This window comes from Strix aluco, chromosome Z (assembly GCF_031877795.1).
Source record: "Strix aluco isolate bStrAlu1 chromosome Z, bStrAlu1.hap1, whole genome shotgun sequence".
Classification (NCBI taxonomy): Eukaryota; Metazoa; Chordata; class Aves; order Strigiformes; family Strigidae; genus Strix; species Strix aluco.
Window position 1 is genome coordinate 92,381,354 of NC_133971.1, and position 15,157 is coordinate 92,396,510.

General features: G+C 41.2%; 1 protein-coding gene across 1 annotated transcript in view; it reads right to left on the reverse strand.

Annotated features, from left to right (window-relative positions):
- Positions 1–15,157, reverse strand: part of LOXHD1 (lipoxygenase homology PLAT domains 1) — a 131,474-nt gene that overhangs the window by 46,390 nt on the left and 69,927 nt on the right. Inside the window, exons 28-34 of the mRNA XM_074813690.1 lie at positions 12,343–12,459; positions 8,058–8,220; positions 4,708–4,862; positions 3,645–3,854; positions 3,486–3,518; positions 2,453–2,584; positions 2,090–2,213 (exon numbers count right to left, since the gene is read on the reverse strand). Of these exons, the coding sequence (XP_074669791.1) occupies positions 2,090–2,213; positions 2,453–2,584; positions 3,486–3,518; positions 3,645–3,854; positions 4,708–4,862; positions 8,058–8,220; positions 12,343–12,459 (934 nt within the window). The remainder of the gene's footprint in view (positions 1–2,089; positions 2,214–2,452; positions 2,585–3,485; positions 3,519–3,644; positions 3,855–4,707; positions 4,863–8,057; positions 8,221–12,342; positions 12,460–15,157) is intronic.

The following is a 15,157-nucleotide window of genomic DNA, read 5'->3' on the forward strand; positions in this document are numbered from 1 at the left end:
TGCCCCAAGACACATGAGTTGCAGACCAGGTTAAGCAGTGTGCAGCATTACATCTGCTTCACAACTTAAAGGCATGGGACATGCAACCTGGGTATCACATCACCACAAGCTACTGGGCATCAGCTGAACTGCAGTAACCAGTTGTGTGAGTTCCCTTGGACCATGGCAGTTAAAGCTATCTTAAACTCCTAAGCCAAATTATATCATTTTACACTTGACTTACCATGGAAGTTTAAGATAAGCTTAATTATTTTGCAGTTGTTGTGGACTAAGAACACATATACAGACAGTAACCGTGACTCAGCTGCTTCCCAGTTACTTGTTACGACATAGTATATTAACCATACATCTAAAATCTTAATCTAAAGCTAAAAGACCCCATGTAGGATGACAACAAACTGGAGGTGCAGTTTAGATGTGCTGGAACTCAGAGGTAGTTAATCAAAAGGTATATAAATACAGAGCAAAAAGCCTGTGTGGTAATGAAGTTATAAGGAAATATCGATGGACTGGGGAATTTTACCACAAAGGTTAACTTCAGCTGATGGACACTGATCTTCCAGGCCTCCGTCACAGCCAGGATGGGGACAAAACCTGCACAACTTTCCCACTTCTTGTTGGAGGCAGCTGAACAAGACTAGCCTCCCTGCACAAAACTGGATTTTGCAGACACTATCCAGCATATTTCACTTTTTACAAGATGCAGTCGAGAAATGGATTTTTTTTTTTTACATTCAGCTTTGCTTTGTCTCAGGAACCAGAGCCTAAGGATGAAATTCTACACTAGAGCCACCAACAGTTTCCATCAGTTATCTGAGCAGAAAACTCAGTGCTTACAGACCCTCCTCTTCTGCCCAGTTATAAGACAGACCACCTTCCAGAAAACAACCCACCTGAGCACTCTGTCAATGCTTGTTTTCTGAGAGCCTAGACACCTATCTGTGCTCTTGCTCAGCTCCCCATATCCCACTCCCATCTCAACCCAACAGCTGCTGTGATCCAGCTATGTGTTGTAAGAAAAAAACCTGAAGGGATCTAAAATAAATCACATTTAAATTCATATTAAACAAACATCCTTGGTGATGAGGCATTACTAGCCTGATCATGAAAAGGGGAGATTGTTTAAATGTGGCAAATAAGGTCTTAAGAAATTCAAAGCCTCCTTTGGCAATTCAGATCTAGTATGTTACATGAAATATCATCTTGAGTAGGTCGAAGAAAAAAGAAAAAAGTGCTGATATCAGCAACAAGAGCTACTTTAAGGAATCATGTGGAAAAGAGCCTCTGATAGTCCAAGGGAGGCTCTTTTGGTGATAACGTCTGACTTGCCTACTGTCCCTCTCGCTGCAAAGGGCTTTGGTTCCTTTGAAGGACACTTCAGACAAAATTATACAAAACTTGCATAAATTCTTCCCTTAACTCTATCAGACCTGATGTTCAGAGGGTAATGTCACTTCTCCCCCACCTCTGAAGTGCTGTCTGCAATGACGTTGGTGGTGGACGAGAATGAAGAGGGAGTATGATTGTTCAGGTCAGTGGTTTTCTTTCTGAAAAGACCCTATGGATGTTGTTGACTGCTTTTCCACATTCAGTGGCATGGATGGACTCATCTAACTTCAGGCATCTAAGTGACATGATTTGCTATTGCAGCTGCCTGTAGTGGTCCCCTGTGCATTTTAGCTCACCGTGAACAGAAAATAGCATACCCTTGAATAAGCACCTACCTAATGATACTGTCATACTGTCCAAAGCACCACACTGTTTGAGAATTTATATCTGCTGGCAATGGAGAAGTTAATTGTGATAAGCTACAGCACCACAGGTTTCCAAAGAAGAGGGTTGGAAACACTGAACTTGCTGTGAACTTCATGGCTTATTCCACTATTAGGTTCAGAGAGCTATAGGAAAAGCAACAAACACGGAAACACAAGCACTGATCCAGCTTTTCCCAAAGCAGTCACAACACAAGCTGAAGAGACGTATTTGCTGTTCTGCCCCTCCTTGCTCTTTGCCAGGATGAAAGCGGCCTCTCAAGCACTGCAAGCCAAGAACACATGCATGCATGCAGTCAAACAGGATGGTTGCTCACATGATCCTTCTTCTGCTGCCTTGACCAATCTGGATTTTTTTGTCTCCTTCAGGTCTGCATTGCTATCCTGACTCGACATGCTGAGAGATGAGCCATCCAGGCTGTTTCGCTCGCCGTCATAGCTCTAGTTAGAAGGCATGTACAGGAGGGTAATGAGCTTGAGTGCTCAAGTGTTGTCAGGTGTTCCCATGTGCCTCCAAGAACAACATGAGAAGAAAGTCCTCTAGTTCCCCAGATAGCTTTTTGCTCAGCGTAGCTCAAGTGAATTTACTGCAGATAATTTATATACTTCCCCTTAGGAACCTTGACATGCCATTTTGGATGTGGGTTATAATAAAAGAAAATATAATGGACCTGATAGACCTTAATGGTGTGTTGTGACTTTTTCTCTGCCACCTGCATGAGCAATAGCCACAGAAAATTCAGATGGATGGAGCATGGAGCAGTGCCAGATTTGCTTATCAGGGCACACACTGTGGTGTCAGAGTAATGTACCTGGTAGAGATCAAAGAGTGTAAGAGGGAGAATACTGCAAAGCTGATACAAAACATCTATTGTATTTGAAGAGCTACTGCAGATGTGTTCAGTGTCATTGTCCAATAAATATGAGGCTCTTACCACACAGTCATGTAATTTAAAAAAAAAAAAAAAAAAAAAGTTATTAGCTTTTCCTCGTTATGAATAAATATGAACAATGGGGTAAGTGTGACCACAAGCATTCATAACATTGTCTGCTGCAATTTTATGAGGGAACATATGGCAATACTCATCCATGGTGTAACTCTTATATCCATTCTGTTGTATTTAGGATGAGTCTAGCCCAATTTCATTGATGATAATTTTAGTGGTAACTGTCAATTAAAATGTCACTGTCTTTTGCAAAGTGGATGCCTTAAATACAACGCACTTATAATCAGCTGCTTTATTATCTCTCACTGTATAGAAGCAAGAGAGGTCTATTAATCTTGTTTGCTAATTTTAATTGGTGCATATACCTAAAATTCCAATTAGCTATATTAGCCTGATAAAGCAATAGAGGATGTGCAAGTAGAAAGGGCATTTCACTAAAAAACATTTGGTGCTTTGAGTGGTACCAAACAGACCAGACTTTTTATGTCTGGCAATGGTGGAGGAAGGAGCTGAAAAGGTAAGCCCATCCAGTCCGGTGAAGGTGAAGTCGAAGGACTCAATATTTTGGCTTGAGGACTTTGAACACTGGGACCTATAACTAACCTACTTTCTGAGCACAACAAGCAGAGCAGCAGGGAAATATACTCTACTGTGCATCACCAAGGTACTTTGACTCTCAGCTGAAGAGTTTCACTCAGACTCCTTGATTTTTTTGTTGAAATTGCAAATTACAGAGCTAGTGATACTGGGCTGAGAGTGGCCATACTTTCAGCACTTGCCTGAAAATCACAAGTTCATTCTGGACAAGCCAAAAAAACCTAAGTACCTAATGAGCTGTCTTGAACTTCTTCAACTAGACATGCAATCATTTTATTTTTATTAGTAGCAGTGGGTAAGGGATCATGGCTTTGAGCCGTAATCATACCTGTTCATAAAGTGTACGGTCTATTTTTTTGTCCTCTTTCTTTTTAGAGAGCCAGCGCTCACACAGGAAAATGAATGATTCCTCTGTAGTCTCATCCAGGATCTCTACTTTTTCCAGGAACCAGTCAGGACTGAACATGCTATTGTCATGACGAATCTTGATCTTGTACAAAATGCCAAGGTCCACAGCCTGTATAGTAAATGTATCCTCCTGCAGAGTATTCAACAGCAGTTGCTTCTGTTAACAAGCTCGCAACATATCATCTACTGGACAAAAGCAAATGGAGACTACAGAGCACAATACGTGTTTAAATTCCATCCTACATGACAGTGTTTGGTTAAAAGCTTTGCAGCTGTCTATAGAGGCATATCTGTATGCTAAAACTGTTCTGCAGGGAAGCATTTTGAAGCCTGTTTCTGCTACGAGGGGAGCTGCACAAAAAGTCACTTTTACAACCAATTAGAATATTGAATTCCTGGAATTTTATATCCTGGTTTTCAAGTCTGAGTATACTTCCCTTTCTAATCCAGTTAGATTTGTATGGACAATACAGAAAAAACAATCTTTGCCATCATTATATCTGAGTATCTCCATACGAGGCTGTGAATATGACTCATGGACTGACCGCAGAATACCACCTTTGGAGATATTTTGTCAAACACAGTTGCAGTTTAGGTTCCATCAATTTATCATGATCTGCAGTGAATTAAAATACATACTATGTATGTGCAAACCAGTTGTACAGAGGCTGTGGGAATGAAAGACCTCAGGTTTTGTGGGCTCTCAAATCTGCAGCTAGCAATTCAAGCCAGTTTATATGGACCAAGCTCATAATTTGTCTACCTGTGACTTCACAGAAACATCTACCCATTTTCTGCAGTGCCTGTCAGTTGTAATACCCAGCTGACAATCCATACAAAGCATTTTAAGAGGTAATGCACATGGTAAATGGAGTCAATCAATTCATCCCTCATAGGAAAACTCAGCCTATAAAGGCAGTCATAAACTTGTTAGGTTAAGGACTGTGAAATGGCAAGTGTTATTAACCCGTTTGTTTTTGTACCTGTCCTCTTTCAAACTTGTTGAAGTTCGTCTCAGATTTGCTAAGTTTTCTCTCTCCTGTGTCCCCCAGATCTCCGTAGATATTTAGGAAAACATTAGCATCTGTCCCAGCACCATAGATATCTCCAGTGAACACGCTTATCTTGTACGTGTGAACTGCAGAAAGAAACAGAGATGTGATTTCTGGCCAGGTGAATTATAAAGGCCTATCTTAGATCCTGAATTTACCTAAGAAAATGGTCACCAAACTTTCTGCTCATCGCTCAGTTCTTGGAGGTTTAAAATCCCATATGCTTTATCCTTCCAGGCTTCTGGTAATGATCCAAAAGGTTGGGGAATCACTGGGCTGAAATTTGCTGACTTTCCTTTTTTCCGTCTAATCAATGCCTGTGTATTGCTTTGATCACATACAGTTAAAAATGCAAAGAATCACTATACTTATTGCTGGATGCAATGTCGATAGAGGTGAGGAAACTCAGCACCTTTTCATACTGAGGCTCAAGGGACATACATCTGAGAACAAGTGATTCAGTGTTGTGAATTCTTAATACTCCATATTCCATAAACAAACTCCAGGGATTCAGATGTGCAATTACTACCGGAGTTAATGGCATGTATCTCTATAAATTCCCCAGACAGAAAGAGAACAGGTTTCTGGGTCCTTCTGCTGAGACAGTATTTAATTAAGGAAGTGTTGGAGCTGTATTGTTTAAGTACCCTTTCTCTTTAGCTTGCTCAATGATGATCCAATAAAACCTCATCAAATCTTTAGTAATGTGCTTTACCGAACCTGTTAAATACTCCTATTTTTATTTTGTTACTCATTTCTCAATTACACAGGAAAAACAAACAGTTACTGAAAGCATCTTCTCCAGGAAAACAATTAGGAACTGTACAAGTCTCTGATTACCCTGGTGGCATACAAGCCCTAGAGAATGCCTCCTTGCAAATCCCAGGGCAATGCAAATGAGGAAGAGGCACAAAGTCTCAGTTAGGATTCTTCTTTGTACATTAACAGCATCAAAGAAAGTATCTATATTGTCTTTCTCTTCTGTACATAGCTTTCCCAGTAAAACAGGGCCTATTCTTCTTCATAGTCCATGAAAGATTTCCATCTATTTCTCTAAGAAATGGATCATGACCATTCATCAGACTAGGTGCAATGCCAGGATTTCTGGTTTGTCTCTTGACAATATGTTCTACAGAATTATAGCTTCAATTTTTTGAGACAACTGCCACGTTAGTAATAAAGGAAGGAACGTATATAGTCTAATTAGTCAGTTCATCCCTTTTTGGTTTTTGTTTGCCAGTTCTGGACTGAAATGCTGTCTACTACATAAAAAGATGATCTTCAGAATACCACAAGCTGATTCTCCATTGTTGTTATTTAGACTGTGTCACTGCCCAAGATGTATGCGAACTCGTAGAGATGCAGAAGATATCATTTGTATCCCACATATTTTATGTCTAAAGCAGAATTTCCCAAACTTAGCCCTTACTCCCAGCCAAAAGAAACCTTCAGTTATCAAAAAAAAAAAATGATTCCATAGAAGGTAAAGCTTATTTTAGGGTTTTCCCTTTAGAAGGAAAAAAATGAGTCACCTAGGTTAGTTAACACATGGTAACTAATGCAAGGTAAAGAAACAGAAGTTAGTAAGCTAAAGAAAATACTGTGCAGGCATGTAGCAGTCATGCCACTTACTAATTGATATTAAAACTGTCTTTGCCTCCGCAGGAAAAAAATCTCCTATGAGATATCACGTAGTTCCTAACAGGGGGAAAAGTACACCTGTCTCTTCTAAAGGCACACTGCAAAGGCTCCAACCTTCCTTACAGCAAGGCACTTACCCTTGGCAATGGAAGACACTTAAAATCAGTATAAATGACACCCTGACAATGGCGTACTGTAAATGCAAATCAAGACTAGGAGAGAAAAGAAACAGGGAGAGGAATGATTTTCTCTGTTGAATCATCTTGTTGCCAGATGCAAGAACCAAGAATGAAGATGGCAGCTGAATTCAATTTGCTCTGCTCAGTATGTAGGAAGGTTCACGAGTTCTCTCAAGGGCAGAAGGAGCACGGGGTGGGAAAAGGAGGTTCTAGAGGAAAAAGAGTCAGGAACAGCGGGGCATACAGAGAAGCAATGAGTCTGGGATGAAACTTCAATTCTTGGTCAGTTACTTCAGCTACCAGGAGGACTAAAAACTGAATGCGAACACTTTATTCTCCCCCCCAGAGACACTTTAATGAGGTGAGAGTGGCTGCCTAGAGCCATGTTTTTAGACAATGTCCATATGTACCTAAAGAGCCATAGAAGAAACAACTCTGGGAGGAAAAAGAAGCATGAATCAGACTGGTAGGGTAGGACAGGAAGGGACAGAGTGCACAGGACAGGTGAAGTTGGGCAAACAAAGATGTTTGCAGAGTCTGGAAAACAAAATGAAAGAGTTTTGTTAGGCATCACAGAATCAACTAGGTTGGAAAGGACCTTGAAGATCATCTAGTCCAACCATTAATCTAACACTGCCAGTTCCCATCTACACCATATCTCTCAGTGCTATGTCGACCCTACTCTTAAACACCTCCAGGGATGGCGACTCCACCACCTCCCTGGGCAATCCATTCCACTGCCTAATAACCCGTTCTGTAAAGAAATACTTCCTGACATCTAGTCTAAACCTTCCCTGGCGCAACTTGAGGCCATTCCCTCTTGTCCTATCGCTTGTTACTTGGTTAAAGAGGCTCATCCCCAGCTCTCTGCACCCTCCTTTCAGGGAGTTGTAGAGGGTGATGAGGTCTCCCCTCAGCCTCCTCTTCTCCAGACTAAACAACCCCAGTTCCCTCAGCCGTTCCTCATACGACATGTGCTCCAGACCACCAGCTTCGTTGCCCTTCTCTGGACACGCTCGAGTCATTCAATGTCCTTTTTGTAGTGAGGGGCCCAAAACTGAACACAGTCATCGAGGTGCAGCCTCACCAGTGCCGAGTACAGGGGTAAGATCACTTCCCTGTCCCTGCTGGCCACGCTATTGCTGGTACAGGCCAGGATGCCATTGGCCTTCTTGGCCACCTGGGCACACTGCTGGCTCATGTTCAGCCGGCTGTCAATCAGAGGAGACATGCAAACTATGCCTGTGTGAAAAGGCGTCTGGCAGGTTTATAAATGCCCCATAGGAAAATAATGGTATTATTGCACAGAAGTGCTTCAGGCATAAGAGAGAGCAGAGAACAGGAAGGGAAAAAAATGTGAACAGTTGTACCAACACTGCATTTGCTTGAACCACCCATTCACAAGTTTTGTTCCAAAAAATTAGATGAACAGGTTCCTACTTACTCCTAGGATTGCATTACCTTCTAATGGGTCATCAACTTCTTCCTCTATCTGCTTGAGTGTCCCGTCCTTCATGAGTTTCTCAGTAAAAATATCAGATGGTACCAGTTCTCTGACAATCTCACCATCGTCTTCAGACTTTGCAAGCCATCTTTCACATGGAAATGTGACAGTTTCCGAGCCCTGAAGTAAACATGACAGAGATAATCTCTTCAAAACAAGACGAACATATGTGAACGCTTCCCCTTTGAAAATACTCTGACATGCAGACAAGGATTTTCAACTCATGTATGTATGCATGTGCATGTAGATGCAGACCTGAATAACATATAGAAATAGATTTTCTCTAGAAAGAGGACATCTAAGGACTGTGAGATGAAGCTCTGAATGTGTTAGCAGAGAATAGTATTCCCAGTGGCTGCATGAGACTGGCTGTATGATCCAGTAGGTCACTGCCCTTCCCAGTTTTCAATCTTGCAAATTCCTGATCAGGACGGCACCATTCCCACTGAAGCCATGTTTTACTGAGAGTCTGCAATCCCTCTTCAATCCTTATTCAGGCAGCATTGTCTTTGTAGTCAGTAGGGGGATTTTTCTCAGTCAATACTTCAAGATTTTGCCCTATAATTCTGACTCAAGCTGGTTTCCAGGCAATTCCCATACGTGCATTAAGAGGAGAAAAATAGCGATTTAATTTTTGATCTTTTGTTTTGACTTCACTTTGGTGGAAACAAATATGATTTTTATCATCAAACAAACAAAAACAATAGAACATGTGTTTTCCACTTGGTAAACTTAATCAATCCCAGACTACTCATTAAGAACAGACTCCCATAAGGCCCCCAAAATGGTAAGATGCAGGCAGTTTTCAGTGTGCTGGGCACCCCAGGCTATGTCTCCATAAAGAAAGGGGCATGAGCCATCATGCAAGTTGCAGAGCCCACAAGCCTGAACAGGAAAAAAAAGTTAGTTTCAATCTCACAGTAACTAAAGGAATAAAAAAATGGCCCTTTTCTTACTGACAACTTCATTATTTCTCTCCTAAGTAGCACAGGGACTTCCTACTGTTTCTAGTACTCTGTGTGCCATCACTTTCATGTATAACACACATATGAATACTGTCCACTTTAATTACTCTCATGTGATTATTTATCAGACCAATGCAGGGTCCTTTCTTTACTGTTTTTACTGTTTAAATATAAAAATATTAATATATAGTAAAAGAAGGGAATAGCTCTCACTGTAGCAATACTGAATATTGTTATCAGTGTGTACTAATGCACTGCCCTGCCTTGAGCTGACAGATCCTGCCCTCCCTCACACAGTCACTGGGAAGGAATAAGTTGTGCACAGATCAGAGGTGCACCCCGGTCCCCTCTGACCTGAAAGGAACAGGACATCCCACCACCGCTCACAGATCCCAAACAAGTTGATCTGTCAGAGCTGAACCCCTCCAGGGGGGTTGTGTGATCAAGTGTCTTGAGTCTGCAGCAGAATCATCCTTTGAACTCACACAGCCCAAGTCTTCTGATGTCAATAAAACACCTTTTCTCCTCCTCTCTGCTGCTCCCAGCAGTGCTGCTGTTTAACCCCAGAATTGCGACGTTTAACTCGATGAGGCGATTTGGAGCATGACTTGTACAAAACGGTGTCAAACAAAACCAGCGGCACTTTAGATGATTTCAAATATTTTACTTTCAAGTGTTATTTGTGCTGCACAAGCAAAATGCAGCACCTAATTACTGGCCACACCACTACTTCTGCCTCCTCATTTCTGCACTGGCTGTCTGACCACATAACCTGTGTTATCTCACTGTATGTTGAGCCGATGAACAGTGCTCATCTCCCCATCTACAGCCTGGGAAGAGAGGGCTTTCCAGAATGATGTTTCAGTGCTGAAACTCTGCCCCTGATCGAGATCGCACTTCAGTCATGTCTCTCGATGAAGCTTTTAACTGCTCCTAAACATTCATAATATTGGCTGTACATGTCATTGATATGAACACTGTTTATTTGGTAATAGGATATCTAGGGACTTGAGTGCCTGCACACTGGGGCATAATGTGCAGTTACTGCAAGAGTTAATTGTATCGTTATTGTTAATCACCATGTCATTGCCACAGTTTTTATTGGAGTTTCCTTGTTAGTGATTGCATTAATATTTAAGTGACGTAAAGTGCACTGTTTTGTTACCCACGGTAAAATCTTCTTGCAGCTCCAAACAGAATTTGCTTCATTAGAGTCTGAGTCTGGCCCTAAGCTAGAAGCATGGTATGATAGTGTGCTAAAAGTCAGTGCTTTGCCCTTCTCCAAGTTGTAACAAATGAAATATAATTATCAGATATAATTGGCATGCCAAGACAGAGCTTTATTGGTATGCAACAATCCCAGTTTCCTACCCAAGTGCTTTCAATTTAATCTGAAAGTTACTGACCTCATTTTTCTTTTGCAGCATTACAGATACATCTAGACACATCTTAGCAGTCTAATCAGGTAGCACAGTTTTTAGAAGCATTGGCAGCATATTGCTATCCTGTGGCAGGTCATAATATCCTGCGGCTGATCAGTAGCATCACGCAGTGCTCTGCTTTCTTCTTTTTTCCCATGCCATAATCAAAAGATCGGCAGAATTGTAAATCTCTCCATTTTTAAGTTGTTCATGGTTTTCCTCCCTTCCTCCACCTTCCCAGGCTTCTCACCATCTGTCCTTCAAAGCTGCTGTAATGATTGCAGAGTCATGCAGCCCTGAGACCCTCTCTGGGCTAAGGGAAGAGTCCCCAACATGGAGCTCTAGGGAGCTTCCCAAAGTGCTCAGTTAATGGTAGGTGTAGAAAAAGGAATTTCTTTTCCCTTGCATCCCCTTCTTCATCTTCCCTAGCCTCTGACCAATAACAATATCTCCAAAAACAAGGTCATCTTGTTCATTAACCTAACGAAGCTGTACAAGGCAAGGGTTAATCAATACACAGATAGAAGGTCTGATAATAACAGACTGGCAAAAAGGTGGTCATGAGAAACAATCGAAGGGTATTGGCTTGTGAAGAAGCTTGTACATGAGGATACAGGCTTGAGCATGATGTGGAAGGTTCAAGACAGACCTTTGAGTTGATCACGAGGCAAAGAGAGTAAAACATATCCTGGAAATTTTGAAGGAGGGACCAAGATGAGAAGTAGGTTCACATGACTGAGCAAGCCATGCTTACACCAACACTTGATTTTAGAAGTCACTTCAGGAGGGAGTAGACTTGAGCATTGAGGTGGAGATCAAAGCAGACATCCCTTCGGAATAAGCGGAACAAGGACGAGACAGAGGAAGAACCCAAGTGTTCCTCCAACTGCTGCTCCAATTCTGAACTGGTCCTTAAGAGGTGATTTTCTTCTGAGCTTCCCTGAGCTTCCTGTTCCTACAGCCAGCGTCTGAAAGCAGGGCTGAGGAACAGTTTCTGATGTGGACAAGATCAAGACAAACAATCTGGCTGCACTGCCTTAATCCTGTTCACATGAGCAACCAAAAGTCCTAGAACCTAACTCGGATGGTGTTTATATGAGTGACTCAGGGACTTATGCTGACAGGCCTTTTGCTTGTCTTAATTGTACTGGCTCCCTGCATTTATTCTTTCAGAATTAAGGGACTCATGAAATTATTTCTTGTCCATGTTTAGCAACAATACTTTTCATTTTAAAATGGTACACCCACTTTCCACTGCCTTCCCTGTGAGTGTTCAAAACTACACATGAAAATATGAAGCTTTGGCCTCTCATGTCACCCAAACCTACCACTATCTCAGTTAGCCTTGGGCATTCTGGGATGTCCAGTAACAGTGCAGCACAGGGACGTCCGCTCACCCCTGTAATTCTTTAGTTATATTTGCACAGCAATGGGTATAAACTCAGGAATCTCCCCTCTCATTCCAGCAAGCAAGTCATGGTAACGTTGCCTCCAAACCCAGCAGGCAGATTGCTCCTTCACACAAAAGATAGAGTTGAGAAGCAACACCACTGCTTTGCTCCTATCTACTGCCAGGAGGAAATAGCTCTATTCTAGTCAAAAGGTACAATAAGAACAGCATTTTTAAAAAAGCAATGATTGCAGAGTCTTGTAATAAATGTCTAAAGAATAAAACACGGTAATACATGTTTGCTGTCCCCAGATCCCCAAGCTCTAGCAAGTTCATTAGTGTGCATTGTTCTATAGGGAGTAATTTTTCACTGTTAATCACGCTTTGTATACAGAAGATGCGCTTTGGGAAATGGAAGCGGCTGCTAATGGAAACATATCGTGGAGTGCTGGGATTCACAGCCTACCTTTCCATTTGGCAGCAGTCTCCGAATCGCCACACGGTCCAAGTGCCATCCAGAGTTCAGTCCTCCACCATTGTGTCCTATGCGAATCTTTTCAATAATGTCACCAACATCCTCCAGCTACAGAAAAAGAAGAAAAAAAATTCTGGCATGAACAAAAGGTGACTTTTGAGACACTACTTCTTTGGCTTGTTTCCTATTTTTCCAGGCTGTATGGAAGGGGAGCAAATATTAGTGTTGGTGTCAATTATGCCCTAACTTGCATTTTAACGAAAGGGTTTCCCTGAGGTTTCTGTTCCAAAAATGGAGAGAATCTTGCTCTACACAAATTACCCACCTTATGACATAGGCTTGGTTGCACAGCAGCAGTCCTGAGTCTCAGGCTTCTCTGTATGAGTGGGAGTGAAGGTAATTTTTTATAAATTGCAATACTGCTGCATCTTAAGTTGTTCTTTGTATATCCCTTTCCTTTTTAAACTCTTATATGCACTCTTATAACACTGAACGAATAGCTTTGAGGTCAAAGTACAATATTAATAGCCTAGCATTTTATATTATCTCTCTCTTGTTCCACCACAGAATCCCAATGCCATTCTGAGCAAGTCAACAGAATGATTATCTTATGAAGTGGCTACTGGTTTTTAATGGCTCACCTTATTACTTGAGTAATTTGCTACTAGGTCATTACTTTTAAGTCACCTCCCTTCCAAAGGCTTGAACAGGAAAAATTAAACTTACTCCTAAGTAATAGCTTTTGGTTATTTCAGTGTAAGCTTTCATATAGTTGGCCTTTAAAAAAACAAGCTGGATGCAAACTTCTTTTGCACATAGAAGCACGCTGAGCTGTCTTTCTGTCCCATAGGGACTTGGAGTCTTATTTTCTTGGAAACATGAGAAAACTGAACATCTCAATTTGCACCACTGGAGACTACTCCCTTCTTCTCTTCCCAAATGACAGAATTGCCTCATACTGAAGACACCAGTAATTTTAGAAGACTCCTCAACTCAGTAAGACTGACTGCACTACTCAGAGAGTTCACACTCTGAACAAAGTGGGTTTGACTTCATCAGCCCTGCCCTGTCTTTAGACAGCATAAACATAATTGCAAAATAATTAAACGATCCAAACTAATTTCTAAAACTCATGCATGCGCACAAGTACACACTAGCGGAAAATTATTTTCTGCTCTTTTGTCCTGTCCAAACGCTCATCTTTCAATGAGGCTTTTAATCAATACATAGCAATAAAGCGATGCTTGACCAGTAAAGATCCATGTCAAAGAAGAAGTGGTCTTTACCCTACTGTAGGCATCTCTAGCAAATCATTATTTGGGAGCACAGCTGAGACCAGTCTCTAATCTTTTTTGCCTCTTTTGCAAAATACAAAATAGTAGAGGCAGTTAAAAACACTAAAAAAATTGGACAATTCTCAGTTTGTGTTTCCTGAGATCCCCAAATTGTTTTTAAGGTCTGTTGAACTCCAACTTATGGCTCTACGCAAGTAGGTGAAAGAAGAATATATTTTGCTTCATCCCCATCTCCTGCAGCAAGAGGAACTGGTGAAGAGAGAATTAAGTTTGGGGACAGGTTAATATGATGTTATAAATCTGGAGAATAAACTACATTTTCACTCGCTTCATCTAAGAAAAGTACTGATGTTTCAGATTCTACCAAACCTAAAATAAATCTTATGGAATAAAAGAATAAAAATAAAACTCAGTTTGAGATTTATATCTATGAATTAATGCAATCTCTATTACAAAAACTGTGTGGAAACTCCACCAAAATAAGTCTCATTCTTTGTTTTTAAGGAATCGCACTGGGGATTTATTTTATGATTCAAGCCATACAACAACAATGTGGTCTGGAAGCGTTTTAACTTGTTAAAAATTTAGTTTAAGATTTGCCTTCAATTACAAAACCGAACCAACTCAAAACACAGAGAAGTTTTAAGGTCCTCTATGAAGTTAATGTTGGTGTTTCAGCCAGGGAGAAAAGGTAAGGGCATGAAGCAGTGCCAAAATGATGGGCCAGAGCAGGACTGCCTATATTTTTGCCTCTCAAAAATTCTCAGCAACAAGAACATATTATGAATAGGAATTGCTGAATACTGTAGATGTAAATGAGCTCACTCACTGATGTGCACTGGCTTACTATTTGCATACAGTTGTGCAAACACTTCAGGAAATGTGGGATAAGAACTTTCATGAAGCTGGCCTCAGGTATTCAAAAATCACAGTGTCTGCAGCAGTGTAATGGTCTCTCTGTTCAAGGATACAGAGAAAGAGAGCATGATGCTTAGGTGGCCATAGAGTTAGAATAAATGAACAGATCATCCACTCAAATGAAGTGCTATGTAGTGAGCACTATGGACCAGCCCCTTTAATGTGATCTGCTGAAAGAGCAACATGAAATGATGCAAAGGGATCTTAAACACAAGGCAACTAGTTTCAGTGATACTGCAAGCATTTGGTTCCTGTTACCTTTCAAAGTATTGCAAATTGCAAGAGAAAGCAAATATGGAAGCAAATAAGTGTGATAAGGAGAGGTACACAGATCTGGCATGAATGGAGACCAATACCCTCTCTTTACCAAGCATGGTCTAGGAAACGGAAGATGTAAAGACCTTCCAAAGTGTCTCTCAACTTTACCTGGAAGGGCAAGCTTCCACATCCATGTGTTGGTACCTTTCAGCTCCATGATAAAATTGCACCAGCCTTTAAAAGGCTTAACATGGCATTAGGCCACTAGGGATTAGTCCTCATTAGGGGCTCTGCATGTTGATACCTTTGAGTTGCTACTGACTGGAGGTCAGTGA